The sequence below is a fragment of the Diceros bicornis genome, chromosome 40 (assembly GCF_020826845.1).
Source record: "Diceros bicornis minor isolate mBicDic1 chromosome 40, mDicBic1.mat.cur, whole genome shotgun sequence".
In the NCBI taxonomy this organism is placed as follows: Eukaryota; Metazoa; Chordata; class Mammalia; order Perissodactyla; family Rhinocerotidae; genus Diceros; species Diceros bicornis.
Window position 1 is genome coordinate 10,805,005 of NC_080779.1, and position 21,473 is coordinate 10,826,477.

Consider the following 21,473-nt stretch of genomic DNA (forward strand, 5'->3'; position numbering starts at 1 on the left):
AGATGTTTTAATTCAGCGACCTGCACAATTAAATGGAGATTTTCATCAAAATATCAGTAAAATCTGACTTCTCTTGATACCAGAGCGAGAGAGGAGTAGGTGATGAATTAAGCTCTTGAATAAAAGAGGGACTAGTAACCATAGTTAATATTTATTAAGTACTCACCATGTGTGGGGCTCAGCGCTAACGGATTTAGACACACTATTCGGTGTCATGCACCAATTAACGTCCTTTCACTGCACTCAGAACAAAACCCCAAAGCTCTGCCAGGGCCTTTCAGGTCCTGAGTGACCTGCTCTCCCGCCTACCTCACTCTCGGTTTGTTCAGCGAGTTTCAGCCGCATGTATCTCCTTTCAACTCTTCTCAGCTTCATGTCCCCTCTCCCAAGCCGCCTTCCTCGAGCCGCTCACTCCCCATCTCACTAGTCTCCACCTCCAGACCCTGGTTTCTCATATAACCTGTCGCGATATTTTAATTTACTGTGCGTTTTTATTCTTTTACCTGTTGTACGTTTATTTTTATGCATCGTACGTATTTACTGTGTGCTTATGAATCCTCCGGGAAACCGTACCCTCCACTCGGGCCGAGACCACCTCGGTCTTGTTCACACTGCAGAGCACCCGAGTGCTCCCCAAACATCTGCAGAAAGCCTCACCACCCTGTAAGGTCAGTCCACAGTATTTCCCCCTGCTTTTTAAGCAGGCAAAACCGACGCTTGGAGGAGGCAAATGAACGTATTTCAGGGCAGTCAGAGCCACCAGCGCCCTGAGTCGGCGAGTCTTGCAGCTGGAGGTGGCCCCGCCAAGGACGACCCCAAACTGCGGTGAAGCGCATCACAATTCGCTCCCGCCCTCCGACGGCAGGGACAGCGGGGTCTGCACCCGGAGGCGACCTGGAGCGTCGCCGCTGCCCCCACACCAGCAGCGCGCCCTCCCCGCCCAGCGGCGCCCGCGTCCACTCCGCCCGGGGCGCGAGCACGCGGCCGCGCCGGGCCCGCGGCGCTCCCTCCGCGCAGGCGCACGCCGCCCGCTTCCGCTCGGGGCGGGGCTGGCGCGCCCGGGCCGCGCTGGCGGCGGCCGGCGGCGCCCGAGGGCCCTGCGCGCGTCCGCATGGAGCTCGGCGGCCGGCGCGGCCCGGGCGCGGCCCCGGGGCTGGCCGCGGCCGCTCGAAAGCCGCGGCAGGAGCCGAGGCCGGGGGCCGAGGCGGGGGCTCCCGGGGCTGTCCGAGCGCGCCGCCTCCTGCTCGGTCTCTACCTGGTGGGCTTCTTGGTGAGTGCTGGGCTGCACGCCAAGTGCTGACTGCGTCCGGGACCTGGGACCCAGTGAAGGGTGTTGTGTCTTGAAGCTCCGGGGTGCTTGTAAGGCCCGCCCGGGGTGGGGGAACCTGCGATCTGCCTGGTGGTCCTCCTACCTCTCAGGCCGCCTCTTGCCCCCTAACCCCCCCCCTGCAGCTAGCCACACTCCGTTATTGCCACCCCCGCCTCCGCTCGGGCCCGGGCCAGGCGTCCGCCCCTCCCTCCCTCCCTGTGGCTTGTGACGCTCCCGCACCAGCCGCAGGTGTGGCTCTTTGACCCAGGAGCCGTGCTCCAGGGTGACCCAGGTGTTAGAAGCTGTAGCAGGTGCAGCGCCTGCCGGGGCGTCGGGGCGAGCTGGGGAAAGCCCAGTTGTCAGGTGGCTGCAGTGCGGCAGGAACCCACAGGGCTTTTTACTAGGCCAGGTCGGGGAAGTCGCTGTTGATGACCCCGCTTGGACAGAATTAGGCACATTTTCATTATGGTTTCTGGTAGACTGGGACGTTTAAAAATGCAAATCGCAATGAATTATACACACCTGTCTTTCGACAAACTATATTGCACGATGCGGGTTTGGTTTGGTCCGGTCATGATTTGTGTGTGTGTCCTGGTTTAATAAGGACAATTATTATTACTTTTCCGCGTAGAATGGAAAACTTAGAAAGCTGAGTGTATGGTAGGGTAGGTCATCCATCCATCCATCCATCCATTCATTTATTACTCTTAGAATTTCTGAAAACCTGCTATGTGGTTGGTGCTGTGGAGCACCAATCACTGTAATCCACAGTCCCTGCCGGCAAGAACTTACTTTACTAGTAAGTTTATGTTGGTAATTCATGGGCCACTATCTATGAGAACCCTGGACCACCTCTTCACTCCTCTCTGTCCAAGTCTAGGCTGGTTCAGTTGCCCTGTTGTGAGCTAGTCCAGGTTAGGACAGAATTCGGATGAGGACCCAGTAGGATTTCGTCTTTGCAGGGCCTGAGACTGTATCTTGAGAACAAAAAGAGCTGCTCAGGTTAATTGTTGGTGCGAGAAGACTGCCTGTTGAGGCTGTTAAGAGAGTCCCTGATGGCACTGGCAAAGAGGAATTATTGTTTTCTGTCCAGATGCGAGTTAAGACCACTGCTTCTCCCCAGTCTGATGCCTCTAGAGTTTGGATTCGGAGCCATGCTTAGCTAGGAAAGGAGTAGGGGGCCAGTCTCCCTTTCCGCTCCTCAATGCAGGGTGTTCCACAGTCTGTAAAGTTTTAATTTGACTTACTAGTTCCTACGACAGTGATGAAAGCATAGTGACCAAATCACTGTGGGATCTCTGCCTCCAGGTAACATTGCAGACCTCATTGCCTTTGAGTTCAGAGCCTGGCACTCCTTCTGTTCCTTTCATCTTTTTCTTAGTTTAGTCTCAGGATGTAGGTGCCTCTTCCACTTTCCAGGCTAGTCACCCAGAATTCAATACCAGGGAGTGTGTGTGGTTCTTCAAATTTGGAAAGGATGTTGGCTGCCATCCCCACTCTGGTAGGAGATGCAGACCCCAAGCTACTGCTGCCCGACCTCAGATGGTACTACCCTGTGGTTCTGCCAGATGAAGAGGATTTGGTCCTCACCTGGAAAGTCCATACTAGGGTTCCTAGAATTTTGGAAACCAACATGACCTAGAATTCAAAATAGTTAATTTGAGTTTTACAATAAAGCAAAGAAATTCACAGATCATTTCGTTATGGTTGGCCTTCCAAAGCGAATTTGAATATTCAAAGCTTCTCATCCGTTTTCTGTGTGCTGTGCACATGGCGAGTATAATCTAGCAAGCCTGATGTATAATTTTAATAATTTATTCAAGAGAATCATTAGGTCTCTAATATCTTAAGGGGAAAAATAAGATTTCCCAAAAGTTAAAAGAGAGTAGGAATTTTTTAAATGGCAAATGTTGTAAGCAATTAAAATATATGCAACTTTGGATATCCTTGAAGGATCTAATGGCTCTTTGTTAGGTAACATCTAAGGAATATTATACATAATTTAGTTATAATTTTTAATATATTAAGAGATGTAAAGACCCCTCAGACTTTTGGGAAAAAGGTTTCTGATTGGGAGGGGAAGGGAACAAGATTAAAGAAGTCATTTGCCAAAATATTCTGGTTTTAGCTCTTATCTGTGCTTCCAGGTTTGAATTTGTTTAGGAAGGAAGACAAAGATGACCCGTTAGGCCCTTTTTGGTTAGCATGCTAAGATGCTGCTAAGATCTATGATTTCAGTCCCTTTTTTCCTCAAGATTCCTGGTGAGATTTGAATTCCATTTCACCAGCTTTAATCAGGTGATAATTTTTTTTTGAAGTAATCTGCTAATCAAGAAATATTTGGGTTCCTATCCTGTAAAAGGTCCTGAAACTTTTGAATGTATTCATCAGTTCTCATTGAGAGATGTACATGTTCCCTGAAAGGTTTAAGTGGCCCCCTCTGACCTGATTTCTTTATAAATGGTTACAAGCACACTACCAGTTGTGAAATTCGGAGTGCTCAAAGAGGGTGGTTTTGAAGATGATACCAGATTCAGAAGAGAGGAATTGCCTTTTATAGTAAAGAAGACAGTTTTAGAACAGAACTTCCTGAGAGGCAAGAGCTAGTAGCTGGCGTCCTTGGAAAAACATATTTTTCAGGCTCACAAAGTGCTAAAATAATGCTGGTCATCAATTTTAAGATAATGATCTTAAATGGCTTAGTCTATATTTTCGTATTTACCTTCCATAAATTTCAGCCTATCTACTTAAATATTTATCTCCCATCCTCTATTTAGAATAACTATTTGAATATTAAATGACATATGGTACTGGGAATTCTTTTGGAAAAAAAAATTTTTTTGGACAGTTGAGTTACCTTTTCTGAAAGATCCAGAAAACTCAAGAGGTAGCTGATGTATTTAGTCTTTTAAGTTAAACAGAACATCAGTAGGCTGATGGGACAAAGCTGACAGTAAAGCCCAAAAGAAATTGACTTAGACCCAAAAGAAGTTTTAAGTAGTGTTAAATTTGAAATAGTAAGCCATAGTTCTGGTAGTGTAAATTTATGAGGTATTTAAAATTACTGAGTATTAAATATATGGCCATCTAAATATGTAACCATGGAAAAGGGCCACTGAAAAGAATATTTGGAAGTTCATGTTTCTATAATTAGGTGAATGGATAGCCACCAAGAGAAGTGGGGAGCAAAGGATTAATTGTGGGCCTGAAGAAAATATGTTTTTCGTGCATATTCTTGCTTTCTGTTTGACTAGGATTATAGGAAAAGGAATTCAGGTCTAATATGAAGAAAACTGTGTGTATGCAATGTGTTTTTCTTCTCCTAAACCAGTTGTAGCAGGTAACCAAGGTAAGTAGAAATGAGAACAATCATAAAGGAAAAATTAAGTCTTTCTGTTAACTCAAATACCTAGCAAAAAGGATCAGGACTTATCCCCAGAACTGAAGAAAAGAGAAAATATGTTTGAGCTTCTATTTTTTGTCAGACCTTTCTCAGCCATCTTAATGTTCCTCATATTTCTACCAGGCAGATAGTATTATCCCCATATTTTATGGATGACGGGACTGATACTTGGTGACATTAAATAACTTTGCAAGGACACATGCCTAGTAAGTGCTGGGGCTGGAATTGAGACCTGTCTGACCCCAGAGCCCAGGCACTTGCTGTGACTTACTGCAGAAGAGTGGCCTTCCCTCAGCACCCCAGCCTTTTCTCTCCTTCCTGCTGTACTGTGACTTTCTTTTCAGGTAGCATTACTTTGTAAGGCCACAAACCACAGATTAGTTGCCTTCCCTAACTCCAGGAGGAAATTCATCTTATTAAGCAAGAGCTGCTTTGCCAAGAAATATGCCATATCCCTACCTCCTTTCACACTTCGTTACCCACAAAAATTTTTTTTGTTTTTTCATTTGAAGAACTTCTGTAGCACATCCTCCTTGAATATTTTAAGGATCGATTACAAAGAAGCTAAAGTTAAAATGGATTCTAGGTCAGGGTGATCCAGGCATTTACAAGTGGCAGCTGTTATAACACATGTATTTGGATTCCTCGATAAGTTTAATCTGATGAGTACAGCATACTATAGAATACAATTATGATTTCTTGTTTGCTCAACATTTTAGGTATTGGTTTTATTTTTAAAATCAATTTATAATTAGGATCACCACTTTAAAAACACCTTCGGTTTCTAACTTGAGTTAATCAGTGTTTTGTTGTTTAGGATTTGTTTGGTGTAAGCATGGTTGTCCCTTTATTGAGCCTTCATGTCAAGTCTCTTGGAGCAAGTCCAACAGTTGCTGGAATTGTAGGTGAGTGGTTAATACTGCACATTTTGAAAATGAGCACTGAATTTTAAATCCCCTGAGCTAAGTACCTAAAAACAAATCAGTCTTATAGCGAAATATGATCCAAAGGCAAATTGAAAATGGGATAAAATGAATTTTCAGAATACTTAAAAATATTACCCTGGAGCAAATGTAATTCATCCTTTCCTCGACTACCTGTGTTCAGAGAGGTTTCCAGGTTTAGCAGATTCCCCGTGCCCCATGGCACCAGTGACGTTACAGGCCCTCACTGAGCCTCTCCACAGAGCTGGCTGGGTATGGACTCCAGCCTACAGGAACCCCTAACCTAGTGTGAGAGACCAGAGAAACGTAATCTACAGAAATCATACCAGGCAGGAATGGGATGAGCCTTGGTAAATTGGTTGCAAACTTCCTGCACCACCACCACATTTTAGAGAGTGCAGCATAAACTCTCCACCTGTGCAGCGTAAAATCTCCATTGGAAGTCTTTGATTTATGAAAGAGGCAGGAAATAGCGGGGGTTAGGACTATGCTAATTAATGAGAAATTGTTAAGACTAATAGCCCTTGATCATTCACAAGCTAGATAAGCAAATGTTGTGGGACAGTTTTGTACACGATATTTGGTAAGTCCTGCCATGATTTGTATTTCCCTTGAAAAGTACACTTGGAGTTATACTGGACCACCCAGTAGTGTGAAGGTTTTTATGAGAGCAGAAGGGACATGTTATAATGGAGGTAGAAGCACTTCATAAAACTTTGTAAGCTCTTTATAAAATTAAAGCACTTTATAAAACTGTGACATGTTAGAGATGTATGAGATAATGTTAAAACTTTAAGACTTAGTAGAATTTATCTAGGATTCAGATTTCTGCTCCCCTGACTGCTCTGTGCAGTCCTCTCAGAGCCGCACGCTGCTCACGCAGTGGAAGAAGGACTACCCCTCAAGGTGACCCTTGCCTTCAGTCTCTTTCCTGCTTACCCTCAATTTTATTTTGAAGGCCTTTTATTAAAAGTTGTATGACTTATACTCTTCCAACTGAAAAAAAAAAATTGTGGGGTAATTTCCTTTAAAAGAAAATGGTCTTTTTTAGCTAATTTTTTCTGTTAATTTTTGTGTAATTGTTACCACATTAATCCAGTTTTGTGATGGGTCTGGATGATTTATTGATGCTATTGATGTTTTTTGCAGGCTCCTGCTATGGCATTTTGCAGCTCTTTTCTAGCACAGTGGTGGTAAGTGATCTTCGGTCTGGCATCTTGAAAGCATAATCGTACACCTCTGAGGGCCACTCATATGGGAGTAAAGGGAGGGCTTGAGGTTTCCCGAAAAGGAGATGTGTGCGTGATTGGGATATACGGTGTCGTTAGGTCGAGAAGGATCCTTCAGTCCTCTCTCTTCCTCATTTGACATCTGAGAAGACATAGGCCTGAGGGGTTAGATGGCTTGTTCTGGAAGGAACACATTGAGTCAGAATGAGAACCTGCTTTTTAAATTTTAACGTGTCCTTCCCATGATTCCATGCAAACTTTTTACTAGGAGAAAAGAATATAAACAAAAGTTATTACTAATTTTGTTTTTTTCAATTAATTGACGATAATCAAATCCGTCCAAACTTCTAGGGTTCAATTTGAAGTTGAGCATTTTGAACTATATGGCTTATTCATTATAAAACTTAAATGCATAGACAGAAGGAGCCATTTGAAGTGGTTGGTTGAATATGGACAACATGAAGTAGAAAGACCCAGAACTGATCTCATCACTTCTGCTTCTGACCACTCAGTTGTCGAAATTCAGAATCCTTAACTGATTCGCCCGTTCTCTCTCCTTTGTGCACTCCACTGTGGCCACTCTGGACATGAGACCTTGGCATCCAGTGGTTCAGGCAGTTCAAACAGAGCAGTCAGTTTAGTCCACGGATTGATCAGCTGTGACCTTGGTCTAAAGAGCTGGCCGGTATTCTCACAGTTAGTGAATAGGACGTACAGTGCTGTGTTTCCCGAGAGTGGTTTGCTTATAAAATGTGTTTTAAAATATAAAAGAAATTTGTTCAGATTCCATAATGAATTCTTAAATAAAATAGCTGCTCCCATATTTATCTGTTTTAAAGTCTTCTAGGTGTTAAATTTGCATAACAGTAGTAGTTTTATTCTCATGTAACCTTTACAATGACCCAGCAAAGTAGTTTGGTATCTCCCTTTTATATAGGAGGAAATTAAGACTCACAAAGCTTAAATAATTTGGCGAAGTCACCTAATCTCAGAATCTAGACTCTAAGCCCATATGTTTTTCCTAAAAGTCATCTGTCATTGCCTTGATGCTCTAAAAAAGTAAAAAGATAACAAGTGTCAGGTTGTACAGGAGACTAATGCACTTGCTGGTAGGGCAGGGGTCATAGTTCGTATTCTCTCCTGTGAGAGAACAATTTGGGCTACATCTTAGTAAACGTCTTTTCTGTTTTGTTTGGAAACTTCTACCGAAATATTTGATATATGTGTTTATATTAGATCAGTTAATTCACAGTGTATTTTAATTATTCAGGTGCCTTTCTCCTACTGGCTTCTGACCTCCCTGACGGTAAAGACCAGGTTTGATTTAGCTGTGTCTATCACTGTCATTTATCAGAGCACCTGGCACATAGTAGCATTTTATGAATGTGAATTTTTATTGCCAGCTGTGGCCAACTCTCTTTTTCAAATTGATCCTTTGCTTTATTATGCTTGTGCTTACGAAACATATTTCATATGTCTTGTAGCTGTAATTTAATGAGAACCTTCCTTAGAAATCCTTCAGATAGAGGAATTCCTAACTAAAATTTCCTTTTTAACCAATACTTTCATAAATATGTATTTTAATTATGTTTCATAAAAACATTTTAATTTTAAAAACAAATCTTTATGAAGAAAAGATGTGCTATGTCAGATTTGGCTAATATTTTTTTAATATATGTATTTTAATAAAAATCACCACCATTTATTAAGTACTTATGTGTCAGGCCCTGTTCTGAGCACTTTATTACATTTAATCGTCATAATAGCTAGTCTCAACCACCTATCTGGTGGTTATGGGTCTTTAATGACTCGTTTTATATAAAGCACATAGCAAGTGTTGAGGGGGGAGAAGAATCTCTGAGGCACATACTATTATTCCTATTTTACAGATAGAGGAACTGAGGCATAGAGCGCTGCCTCTGTATCTAATTACAGTAACTAATATTAGCTCTGTGGTGTGTGGAGTGATAGGAGTTCAGAGTTGAACCCAGACAGCCTGGCCCAGGGCCCAGAGTGTAACCACTAGGTTATATATATCGCTGCCCTGTGAACTAGGAGGCCAGTGCCCTCTTACCTAGATTGAAAGAGTGTAGAGAATTTCAAAAATTCATTGAAATGAAAATTGGGTAAAAGGATTAATGACATTTGTAGAAGGATGACACTATTTTGGGATTTACCCTCAAATGTGGAATTTTGTTAACAGCTTATGTCCTTATGTAAAGAGATCTTTTGGGTCTTTAAGAAAAAGATACACACATCAATAAAAGTTGGGGGAGGACTTGAACAAGTGTAGTTGGCTTTTGGCAAAGAAACGAGGCCGGCTCAGATTACCTGGTTAGTTGGCGAGGGTGGAGAAAGGTCATGAAACGTCACTGAGGAATGAGGGAAGCCGGATGAGGATGCAGTATTGCCCACCTTGTAGCCAGGTGCAGGCACGGGGCCATCAAGGCTGTCTCCCAGCACTGCAGACCCTGTTGTTGACCCATCTCAGACAATGCTCCATCACTATTATAGCAGTGAGCATTTTTTATTTTAATGCAATTACTTTTTTATGAAACAGAGCTTCACCCAGAGCCAGAAATATGTAAAATGGGTCAATGTGGAGACGCTGTAGGTAAGCTGGGCTTGTCAGTTAGGCTGGTGTCCATCTGCCTGCAACAGAGCACATCCAGCGCGTGAAGAGACAGAGTGAAGCTGACTGCCCAAGGCTGTCCACGTGTCTGAAGTGCTGCTGGAGACCCAGGCTCCTGCTGTCCTCCTGCTCAGCCGTCCTTAGCTAGATGGCTGCCCCACCTCCAGCACTGTGGGAATGCTCTCAGCAGGAAAAGGGAAGGATGAAGAGGAAAAGGCTGTTTGCCACTACCCTCCCCACCTCTGAAGAACTTTCTGAGAAGCCTCACCCAGTGACTTCCGGATGCGGCTTTGCGGGTCAGAACTTTCAGCCTGCAAGGGAGGTTTGTTTTGGTTAAGCACATTGCTGTGGAATACTGAAAAATAGGTAAGTAAAGAATGATCTAGAAAGGCAGCCCTGGAGCTCTGCTCACTATGCTGCCCTTTATCCCCTGAGGGAGGTATCTCTGACCACAGCACCCCCCTGCCCCGGGCCTCCATGCAGCACACCATCTTTCTCTGTCTTTTTCTTCCTCACTGGCTTGTGCTTAGGTCTTCCCTTGTGTGCCTCTCAGCTTCTGCTGCTTGTGGGCTCTGGCTTCCTCTCTGTGTGCCTCGCTTTCAGACTCTCAGAGAGGCGCTGAGGCACTGCTAGTCACCCACTGGGCGAGCTTCACCCTGGGCTGCCTCTGTGTGTTACCAAACCTCATTACTTGCAACAAGAAAGGTTTAGAAGGGAGCCCATGCCTGGCAGGACTCTGAGGCTTCCCAGATGTGGAAATTATAACTGGCAGACTTAAATATAAGACCTGAAACCATAAAACTCCTAGAAGAAAACATAGGGAAAAAAGCTCCTTGACATGAATCTCTTTAACAGCTTTTTGGATATGACACCTAAAGTACAAGCAACAAAATCAAAAGTAAACAAGTGGGACTACATCAGTCTAAAAAACTTCTGCACAGCCAGGGAAACCATCAACAAAATGAAAAGGCACCTTACAGAATGGGAGAAAATATTTACAAATCATATATCTGATGAGCAGTTAATAAGATCCAAAATATATAAAGAACTCATACAACTCAATAGCAGAAGAACAAATAATCCAATTAAAAAATGGGCAAAGGACCTGAATAGACATTGTTTCAAAGAAGATATTAAACTGGCCAACACGTACATGAAGATGCTCAGCAACACTCATCATTAGGGAAATGCAAATCACAACCACTATGAGTATCTCCTCACACCTGCTGGAATGACTGTCATCAAAAGACAAGAGATAACAAATATTGGTGAGGACATGGAGAAAAGGGAACCCTTATGCACTGTTGGTGGAAATGTAAATTGGGGCAGCCACTATGCAAAACAGTATGGAGGTTTCTTAGAAAATTAAAAATAGAACTACCATATATCCAACAATTCCACTTCTGGGTATATATCAAAGGAAATGAAATCACTATCTCAAAGAGATATCTGTACCACCATGTTCATTGCAGCATTATTTACAATAGCCAAGACATGGAAACAACCTAAGTGTCCATCAACAGATGAATGGATAAAGAAAAAGTGTGTGTGTGTGTGTGTGTGTGTGTGTGTGTGTGTGTGTACAGTGGAATACTATTCAGCTGTTAAAAGAAGGAAATCTTGCCATTTGTGACAACATGGGTAAACCTTGAGGGCATTATGCTAAGTGAAATAAGTCAGATAGAGGAAGATGAATACTGTATGATCTCACTTACATGTTGAATCTAAAAAAAAACCCCACCAAACTTATATAAAAAGAGATCAGATTTGTGTTTACCAAAGGCAGAAGTGGGGGTGGGGGAATTGGAGGAAGGTGATCAGCAGGTACAAACTTCCAGTTATAAGATTAAGTACTAGGGATGTAATGTACAACATGATGACTAGAGTTAACACTGCTGTGTGGAATATTTGAAAGTTGCCAAGAGAAAGATCCTGAAAGTTCTCATCACAGGGAAATAAAAAGCATTCTTTTCTCTTTTTTTGGTAGCTATATGAGATGATGGATATTAAGTAAACTTACTGTGGTAATCATTTCAAAATATATGTAAGTCAAATCATTAATGCTGTACACAAACTTATATAGTGCTGTATGTCAGTTATATCTCAATAAAACTGAAAGAAAAAAATGTGGGAAACATTACATCTCAGTGGTAATCAAAGAAATTCAAATTAGAGCAATGAGAAATCATTTTAATCTATCAGATTGACATAATTAATGATAAAATTCACAATCGTCAATGATAGTGGGGAACAGACTCTTAAGCAAAATTTTAAAAAGGCAAATTTTAAATGACGTGGAATGATGTTCAAGATGTATTGTTAAATGGAAAAGCAAGTTACAAAATAGAGTGTACTGTATGACCATTTTGTTAAAAGTATACCACGTAGGGGCCGGCCTGGTGGCGTAATGGTTAGGTTTCTGCGCTCTACTGTGATGGCCCAGGGTTCACAGTTCTGATCCCAGGTGTGGACTGATGCACCGCTTATCAAGCCATGCTGTGGTGGTGTCCCATGTAAGGTAGAGGAAGATGGACACGGATGTTAGTCCAGGGCCAATCTTTCTCAGCAAAAAGAGGAGGATTGGCAACTGATGTTAGCTCAGGGCTAATCTTCCTCACACACACACAAAAAGTATATCATGTAGATTTTGGGACACACACAAAAAGTATATCATGTAGATTTTGGGATTATGAGGTATTTTTATATTCATTTTGTCTTTCAGGATTTTCTAGATTTCTAAACAGTGAATATGGTTTCTGGGGAGTTGAGCTGCATAAAGTAACAAGAATGAAGACAAAAATGAGGCTTTATAAATTATACTTCACCATTTCTCCAGCCATTCTTAGCTACCAGATCGTCATAGATGCTTTCTTTCAGTATCTTAGTCTTTTTTTGGCTAAAAATGACATAACAGAATTGAGCATCTAAGGATCTTAAACCAGGTTCCCTGATATTTTCCACTTGGTCACATTTTGGGGGCATTTCCATGGTGGTGGTGGAGATTGTACAGTGAGTCAAAGATTTTCGCTGTTCCTTTCTCTCCTCAGGGTTGCTGGAGTGATGTGGTTGGAAGACGGTCTTCCTTGCTGGTGTGCATTCTTTTCAGTGCCTTGGGTTATCTTATTCTTGGAGCATCTACCAATGTGTTCTTGTTTGCCCTTGCTAGAGTCCCTGTGGGTGAGTTCTTGCCCCTGTGTGTGTGTTTTCATTCCAAATAAATCAATTATATGTATACTTGAGGGAGCCTGTCCCTGCTTGCCAATGCCTCTTTGATTAGAGTTTACATAAAGAGAGTATAATGACAATAGCAATTATACCTGTAACACCAGCAGCTGCTGTTGATTGAGCACTTAGCATTTCAGGCTCTGCTGACCAGTCCTGAGCTACAAACCGAGTACCTGACAGAGCCTGGAGCCCTGGGCGGCTGTCAGTGGGAACAGCTCTGCTCCTGCAGCAGTACCTGTCTCCTTACTGTTGAGCTCTCTCCACATTCAGTCAGTAAGAATTTGTTAAATATTTTTGGCCGGCACTATGGTTTCGTTCTCTCCCTCGGCGAGCTTAGAATTTTGACATTGGCTCCCTGACTTCAAATTGAGATCGACCGCTGTAGCTCTCCTGCAGCCTTCTGTAAATCTGACTGTTGCTTGCTGGAAACGCTGGGATTACGATGTAGTGGCTCAGGGTTTAGTTTTCTGTTTCCAGACTGGTCTTGAATGTTTGTACCATTTTTGAAATAGCTTTTATTTTGTCCATTCATTGAAACATTTTCTCCATTCTTTGAGACACTGCCTGTGAATGCCGGTTGGTGTGCGGGGTAGGTGGTTACCATGGAGGCTCTTCGTTCTCTCTCTGCCTTTCTTAGTGAGTAGAGCCCGGGAGTTTCAGTGTTTCTTTCTCACCTTCCTCATTAGAACGCTGATAGACTCTGCTCCGCTGCTGGACAAGTTTGCAGCACTGGGCCTCTGCCCACATTCAGTTAAGCTGTTTGTTTTTAACTAACCTCAGAGGAACAGAGCATGACATAAGTTGTTTTAACATGCAGTGGGTGATCAGCTTTTTTGGGATTTCTGCACCATTTCTGTGACATGCATACTTACTCTGAAAGTCTTTTGGGTTCACCCTCCAAAGTTCACGCTGTGTCTTTGTTGACTTAAGAAAATGCTTACGAAGGTCTTTGCTTTAAATGTGATCAGTCATCCTAACAAGCCCCACTACCACGCACAAAACCCAGCTGATAGCTGTTCCATGTCCATCTCACGTCGAAGTTATTGTATGTTCTCAGTTTGAGTGGCGATGTGTGTTTCTACGGTATGATACACTCCACCCTTCAGTGGTACAGGTGAGATGACTAGAACCCACATTTGTTACAAAATAGGTAGAAATTTATGGGGAGGATTAAAATGTTTTTACATAATATGAATTGAGCCTGGTTTGAGTAGTGATGGTTCTGTTATATGAACATCATACCCTTTACCAATAGGAGTGCTATACATACAAATTCTTTCTTGCCGTTGGAATCTCTACAGTGGTAGTCCATGAACATGAGGGAGCCCTGGGGAGCTTTGCCAGGGTTCTGCTGAATAATGTCCGTTGTAGGTGTAGGTCCTTGTATCCTGAAAGCGAGCCTGAGGTTGAGGTACCAGAATTAGACACATGGTTTTCCCCTCCTCTCTCTGTCCACCAGCCCAGCCTCAGAAGGGCAAGAGAAGGCTAGTCTGAGTTGCTCACAGGACTCTCTTACCACAGTCCTCTTCCCTCAGGTGTGCAAGGTGAACCCAACATCAATATCATTTCACAAATAATCACGGAATTCCTGTAAGATCTCTTAGGAATCGTGTTCCAGCCCAATCCTTTCTCACATTTAAGGAAATAGATCTAAAGAGAGTCAGTCTACCTAAGTCCAAAAGGGACTTATAAATTTGCTTCCCAAAGAGGCTGGTTATCAGGCAAATACCCGCTCTCATTTTGAGGCAAAGCTTGGTATAGAACCCAGGACTAATGTGCTTAAGCACCCATAGGCATAGTGATGTGCAGAGCGATACTTCCTTCAAGGAGATCACTGGAGACCATTGTGTCGCATCATGGTTAGGAGCAATTCAGGCAGACCCACCAGCAGCATTTATTGAGTTCCTACTGTGTATTGATCAAGATAATGGGCAATCTTTGTCACCAGAAATCATCGGTCTCTTTATGAGTGTGTTCGTCCAGCATATGGGTGTGTTGGTGCATACGAGTCAAATACATCAGCGGAAGTATCAGGAATATAAAGTTGTTACATACACTTTAATCTCTTTTTAAGTCATGTCACAGCTTTCAGTTTGTGTAGTCAGCAAATTCACAAGCCTCTTGCTAATAGAAAATCAGTTGGTATTGGTTCGATGACCATGTCATCATATTTTTATATTTTTACTCACTCCCTATCCTTCTTCCCTGCTCTATTTCTCTCCATTGTACTTACCACCTTTATATATATAAACACACATACATATACAGGCTCTGTGAGTACAGGGATATTTGTCTTATTTTTTGCTCTCTGTTCCTTGCATTATCCTCAGCGTGAGGGTCAAAGTTAGTGCTGGACATAGAGTAGGCATCAGTAAATGTTTATTCACTGAGTAAATGAACAAAGAAAGATAAATCTCTATATAGAAACCGCCATGAATTGCACTTGGATAACAGGGAGGACTGGAGATACTGGGACGTCATGATGAGAGGTGGGCAAGCTGAGGGTTCAGGAGCTTGGTTACCAGAGATGAAGTGACCACCTAGGGTCGTGGGGCTGAACCAGGAGTCCAGTCACAGTGGGATGGAACCTGCAGGCTGTAGAGGTTCAAAGAAAATGGAGCTCAGGTCAGGGATAGAGATGAAGTGCAGAATGACAAGCGAGACACTTTTGATCTGGAAAATGTTAAAGAGCATGTTTCTTGTCCCCTTGCAGGTATTTTTAAACACACTCTCTCCATTTCAAGGGCTCTGCTTTCTGATCTGGTTACAGAGAAGGAACGGCCACTAGTAATTGGACAATTCAATACAGCGTCCAGTATGGGCTTCATCTTGGGCCCCATGATCGGTGGATATCTTACTGAATTAGATGGTGGATTTTATCTAACAGCCGTCATCTGTTTTTCTGTCTTCGTTCTCAATGCTGGTAAGTTGACATTTAATCGTGACAAGATTGTTTGGTTTATACCTTCATACTGCCCAACCTACCTACTTTTCTCTTATCTCCTTACAATTTGTTTTTCTTAGAATAGGCACACTCATTTGAAATTGAAAGTTGGACCATGCTGTCTCCTGCTGCAGACCCCTCGTGACTGCCCGTCATGCTAAAGCACAGCCAGCATGGTTGTGGGCGGCCCCTCTCTCTGCCCCCCGCCATGTGGTCTGGCCACTGTGGCTTCCTGGTCAGTCACACGCATGCCAGGCTTATTCCCACAGGAGGGCATTGTAATTTGCTCTTTCCTCCACCTGCAGCATTCTTCCCACACATCTTTACTGGCTCTTCTTATCATTCAAGTCTCAAATATGTGCTTCCTTAGAGAGACCTTCCCTGATCATTTTGTCTAAAGTCAAACTTTCTTCATAGCACTTCTGAAATTATTCATTTGTTTTCTTGTTTATATTGTCTGTCCTCCCCCCTCAAAAAAAAACCCCATACAATTAGAAAGTAAACTCCACAAGGGTACAGATTCGTTCACTGCGGTCACCCCTGTGCAGAACAGGCCAAGCATACAGCCGATGGTCAATAACATTTGATGAATAGGGCCGGCCCCGTGGCTTAGCGGTTAAGTGCGCGTGCTCCGCTACTGGTGGCCTGGGTTCGGATCCCGGGCGCGCACCGACGCACCACTTCTCCGGCCATGCTGAGGCCGCGTCCCACACACAGCAACTAGGAGGATGTGCAACTATGACATACAACTATCTACTGGGGCTTTGGGGAAAAGAAAAAAAAAGGAGGAGGATTGGCAATAGAGTTAGCTCAGAGACGGTCTTCCTCAGCAAAAAGAGAAGGATTAGCATGGATGTTAGCTCAGGGCTGATCTCCCTCACAAAACAAATAATAATAAAATAATAATAATATTTGAGGAATAAGAGAGTACATACAGGACTGTGAACTGCTTGGATGCAGGACCAGTTTCTTAAAGCAAAGAGGATGAGCCTCTTTGCCCAGAGACTGGTACATGGCCAACCCTTTAAACAACTTTCTAAACAAGAAGATTCATGTTGTTCAGTTTTCCTTAAATTTGATGATATTCTACTTTACTGCAACTTTTTGAATCTTCATATTCAAGGCTCCACGTTGAGCAATGAATTCCATGTTGGGTTAGGATATCAGACTCAGGAAGCAAAGTTTGTGAGTTTAATCTCAGTCCTCATAGGAATACTTGTGATTTTCTGCCAGTTTGACCTGTAGCTTCAGCCAGGAGGTGAGGTGTGATGGAGTAATGTAAATCTAGATAAAATGCCTTCAAGCACATGACCAGCTGGTGTGGCCAGGAACCTTCCCACATAAAGGAAGGTACCTGGATGTGATATCACTGGAAGTCGGAAGTTATGGAGTTCTTCCATATTCTTCTATTACAGAGTTCTTGTACCATGGAGTTCTGTTTTGGATTCCCTAAGGACAGTGCTGTTGAATATTTTGCCCTAAACTGAGCCTGTGAAGGACTCTGAGTTGGTTAGGAATGCATTCTGCCGCAAGTGTTCCCAAGTACAATGGCTTCAAGTAATGGGGATTTCTTTTTCCCCATTGAGAAAATAGTGGGGCAGGCAGGCTGAGGTTGATGCAGGGAATAGCAGAGGAGGAGGAGGAGAGTGGCAGGGCTGGACGCAGGCGGCGTCTCGCAGTGGGCCGCGGCCTCCCCGTGCGGTGAGCACAGTGGATTGCTGTTTGCTCCAATCCTGCCATGCTTGTCTCCTCGACATTTGCTGCTGTTCCTCAACTGTTCCATCCCTTTAGCTTCTTAGGGCCTTCCTCTGATCTGCCACTTTGCCTGACAAAGGCCTTTCATGTCTTTTTTCCATGATTTCTGTTTTTGTGGTTAAGAACTGACTCTGGAATACAACAGACTTGGGTTCAAATTCCTACTTTACCACTTTTTAGTGTGGGCCTTGGGCAAGTTACCTCAGTTTCCTCATCTATAAAATGGGGTAACAAAACTCATAGACCTGTTGTGACAACTCTAAGAGGTTTTGCATATAAGCAGTTGACCCCATTGCCTTGCATTGGTAAACACTCACTAAATGTTAGTTGCTGTCATCATTTTCATTTTTATTATTATTTTAATTACACTCTTCCTTTTAGTCCATCAGCAACAGTTCTTTCACATTTTATCAAGATTCTGGGAAATGTCCAAGGACCCTTTTAAAGATAAGAACAGATGAAAAGTAAGGCCTGTGTTCTCATCTGGTTAGTTTTCCACCATAAATTGGTGCCTGGCTAATAGTCCTCTTACGTTATATTTGGAGACAGCACATGCACAAAACAGCATGAACAGCACTGGGTAGCCACTGCTCCAAGTTGAACTTAGAGCTGGAGGACTGAAAAACCAGCAGGGATGAGTTTGGAAAGATGTCCAAGAATGGCAGGCTTGGATTTAGTTTCAAGAAAATTTGGGGGCATGGCTTGGTAGGAGGTCATTCTGCTTGGATGGCAGATAAAATAAAATGACTGAGGAAGGAACAAGCTGGTCACGTGAGGGCAAAGGTGGGATTATCTGAATAGGATCAGAGCTGCTGACTTGTGCACGTCACACCTCAAAACCGCTGGGGGTGCCGTCTTCCACCTAGCGCTCACCCTGAATCTAATTGCCTCTTTACTTGGCCAAACTCCCTTTTAGATGTAAATTCCTTGAGGGCACAGATTCTGTGGGCCTTGTCTTGTTTGTTGATATATTCCTAGTGTTTAGCACAGGATTTAGCATTTAGAAAGCATAAGTATTCAGTATTTGCGTGGATGAAAGATAGGTGGTGAATGGATGGGTAGGCAGATGGTAGATAGAATTAGAAAGGTAATGAAGCAACGAATTTAAGTGTAAAGCATAAGAATTTAGATATGAAATGATGGGATAGAGGAAACCATCATAGGCTCTTGAGCTGGGCAAACAAGTGAATATTTTGTAGTCTAGATTTCTTAAGATGAATAGCAGAATTCTGATATCGAGATGGAGTATAAGTCGCTGTGGGAATGGTTAAAAACTGGATTCAGAAATACAGATTAGTAAATTGACTAATACAAAAATACAGAATAGTAATCTAATACACATAATTGCCTATCCCGCATGGAGAGACTGCGTGAATTCAGTGCGTTCAGCCTGCTTGAACAGATCCTGTGCCATTTTCACAGGTCTCATTTGGCTGTTTCCATGGAGTGAGGTAAAACTCAACAGTACAAAGAATGGCCTGCCGTTGGATAAGAACCATGCACTTTTGGGCGAGAGACACTGTGAGGTGCGGGAAGCGACCAAGCCCCGTGGGCCCCCGGTGAGTGGGAGGACTGCTCGGCTGCCCTGGGGGGACGTCGTGGCAGCGTTGCGGGGCCTGAAGCGCCTGATCTTCTCTGAAATGTGGGACATATTTCTCATGCGCCTGCTGATGGGCGTGGCTGTCATGCTGTACCACAGTAACTTTGTCTTGGCCCTCGAGGAGCGCTTTGGGGTGAGGCCCAAGATGACGGGCTACCTCATCAGTTACAGCAGCGCGCTGGGGGCCCTGGCTGGCTTCGCCCTGGGGCCCATCCTGCGTCTGTACAAGCACAACTCCAGGGCGGTCCTGCTGCACTCCAGCGCGCTCACCTTCACGCTGCTGCTGCTCTACTCCACGGCCCACACCGTGGGCGTTGTCGTCTTCTCCTCCACTCTCCTGTCCTTCACCACCGCCATTGGCAGGACTTGCATCACCGACCTCCAGCTGACCGTGGGCGGGGCCCAGGCCAGTGGCACCCTCATCGGCATGGGGCAATCTGTGACGGCGGTGGCCCGGGTCATCGCCCCCCTCCTCTCAGGACTGGCCCAGGAGGTTAGCCCTTGTGGCCCCCCCAGTCTGGGGGCTGCCTTAGCCTTAGTGGCTATTATCATAATGTCACTAAAGAGACCTCGCTATGGTGGTGATGGGAGTGATAAAGTAAAAAGCGACTAGAGTGGATTTGGACAACACCAGGAAACAACCCGAGTGTGTGAATGAGGGGCAGAGGCCATAGGGAGCAGGATGCTTTGGAAAGGGTGGGTGGTGTCAGTGAAACGACTTACTTCCACCTGGGTGTCCTTTGTTGGTGGCTTCCAGCTCAGCCTTCAGCTCTGCATTTAGGCCTGTGGGGTGATCACAAGTCACAGTGGCACAGACAAAGGTTAGGATTGGAGCAAAGCTTTGCCAAAGGGGAAGGTATTTTATGTTTACCTAAAAGTCTCCACTTTTAGGCTCACTGAGCCAGTGAGGTTAAAATTCTTAACAGGAAAAAGCTACCAGCTACATGATAGAGAAACAGCGCTGGGGTGACAGAACATGATATTTATGCAACAGGAGAAGAACACACAAGGATTTCCCCATTACCTAAAGATAGAGTAACCCATTAATAAAATGCTGATCAGCTGGGACACAGGTTTCATGTTAAATTCCATAAGCTAAGAGGGAGCTTTTCTGCCATCAGAATCCTAGAGATTGAAGAAGCTGCTTTGTTAAAACCAGCTTGTGGCTTTCTCGAGTCCTAACAAGGTTATGATGCTAGTCCCACCTGGGGAGCAGGTTAAAAATCAGATGCCTGGCCTCGCCCCAGAGACTGATTCCATGGGCCTCGGTCAGGCCCAGGAGTCTAGTGTATTTAGTAAGCACCACTTGCATGGAGGTAGAAAAAAGATCATTCTGAGACAAACTGGTTTTGATTAAAGGAAAAGCCAGAGACTTGGTGGTTTTTATTGACAGCTAACTCAATTTGGACTGTCTGTTAAAATTATGCACAGTGTTACACTCTCCCCAGCTCATAGCAGTTATACGTCATAACAGGAGGAACGGGTTCCTGGGGCCTGTTCCCTGTGTCCGTCCGTCACCTCTGAGGCTCACACTGCAGAGGACTGAGCTCGTCAGTCTGAGCGGATCTGCCTGCATATGGGGCCTGGTGATCTGCTCCTAGAAGCCAGCGCTACAGCGGACTGCATCATGCTGGTTGTGATGGAACCCGGGGGAGAAGCCAGAGCACAGGAATGCTTCTAGGATGAAGGTTTTATGCAGAGTAAGAGAGAGTCAGGTGTCATGTGATATCGGTGTCAACTTACTCTACAGTGTTTTCTGTTTTAAAATCATTTCCTTTGTTTCTTTTTACTGTCACACCTGCAGACAGAGGAGCTGTGTTGATCTACAGGGAAATGTTTTGGAGTACCTTTTCCTAGGGCTAAACTGCCGCTCCAAAAGGAGCCCACCAGGGGCCAGCTGAGAGGCCCAGTGAGAGTCAGCATGGACTCCCAGGGAGGCGTTTGCAAGGCACTCGCTGACCATTTGGGTGACAATCAGTTATTAATAAAAATTATTTAGGAGCTGCCTCTCTCTTCCTCATGCAGACTACCAAAGGCCCCATTCCTTTCCATCCTCGTAATGAGTCCACTTGGATATCATTCCTGTTTCCAACCTAACACATAATTGTAAATGGTATTTTAATACACTGATTTGTTATAACTTTAATACTTACTGTATATAAAGCAGAAAAAATATTTCTGTAGTTTTAGAAGTTGTGTGGGTGGTAAACTCAAATATTTGTGGTAAAGAATTAAATGGAAGTTTGAAAATTGTCTTTTTCCTGTCTAGCTACAAGAAACGTATTAACTTTTTATTAAGTGTTGTAATTGTGAACTTTTATACAAGTGCTAGGTGCTTTTAAAGTGACCAAAATATGATATAAAATGGCCTTGCCCTTAAGGAGCGTACCAAATTGTGATGGAGGTTAGACTCAAAAGGAGAATAAATAATC

The 21,473-nt window shown here is 43.8% G+C and overlaps 1 protein-coding gene and 1 long non-coding RNA gene across 4 annotated transcripts in view; one reads left to right on the plus strand and one right to left on the minus strand.

Moving 5' to 3' along the window:
• The window catches only part of LOC131399845 (uncharacterized), a 17,680-nt gene extending 16,358 nt beyond the window's left edge, over positions 1-1,322 (minus strand). For both annotated transcript variants that reach the window (XR_009217251.1, XR_009217250.1), the window contains exon 1: positions 1,256-1,322. This is a non-coding gene — a long non-coding RNA (uncharacterized LOC131399845). The remainder of the gene's footprint in view (positions 1-1,255) is intronic.
• On the plus strand, positions 1,167-19,922 carry MFSD9 (major facilitator superfamily domain containing 9). Of its 2 annotated transcripts, none has more exons than XM_058534380.1 (6): positions 1,167-1,270; positions 5,530-5,617; positions 6,806-6,849; positions 12,565-12,694; positions 15,513-15,665; positions 18,864-19,922. In XM_058534380.1, the coding sequence occupies exons 2-6, from the start codon at positions 5,548-5,550 to the stop codon at positions 19,652-19,654; spliced, it is 1,188 nt and encodes a 395-aa protein (XP_058390363.1). In that variant the 5' UTR covers positions 1,167-1,270; positions 5,530-5,547; the 3' UTR covers positions 19,655-19,922. The 2 variants fall into 2 exon arrangements, with proteins under 2 accessions (XP_058390363.1, XP_058390362.1); XM_058534379.1 differs by having other exon boundaries at positions 1,169-1,270; positions 15,456-15,665.
• The last annotated feature ends 1,551 nt before the right edge of the window (positions 19,923-21,473 follow it).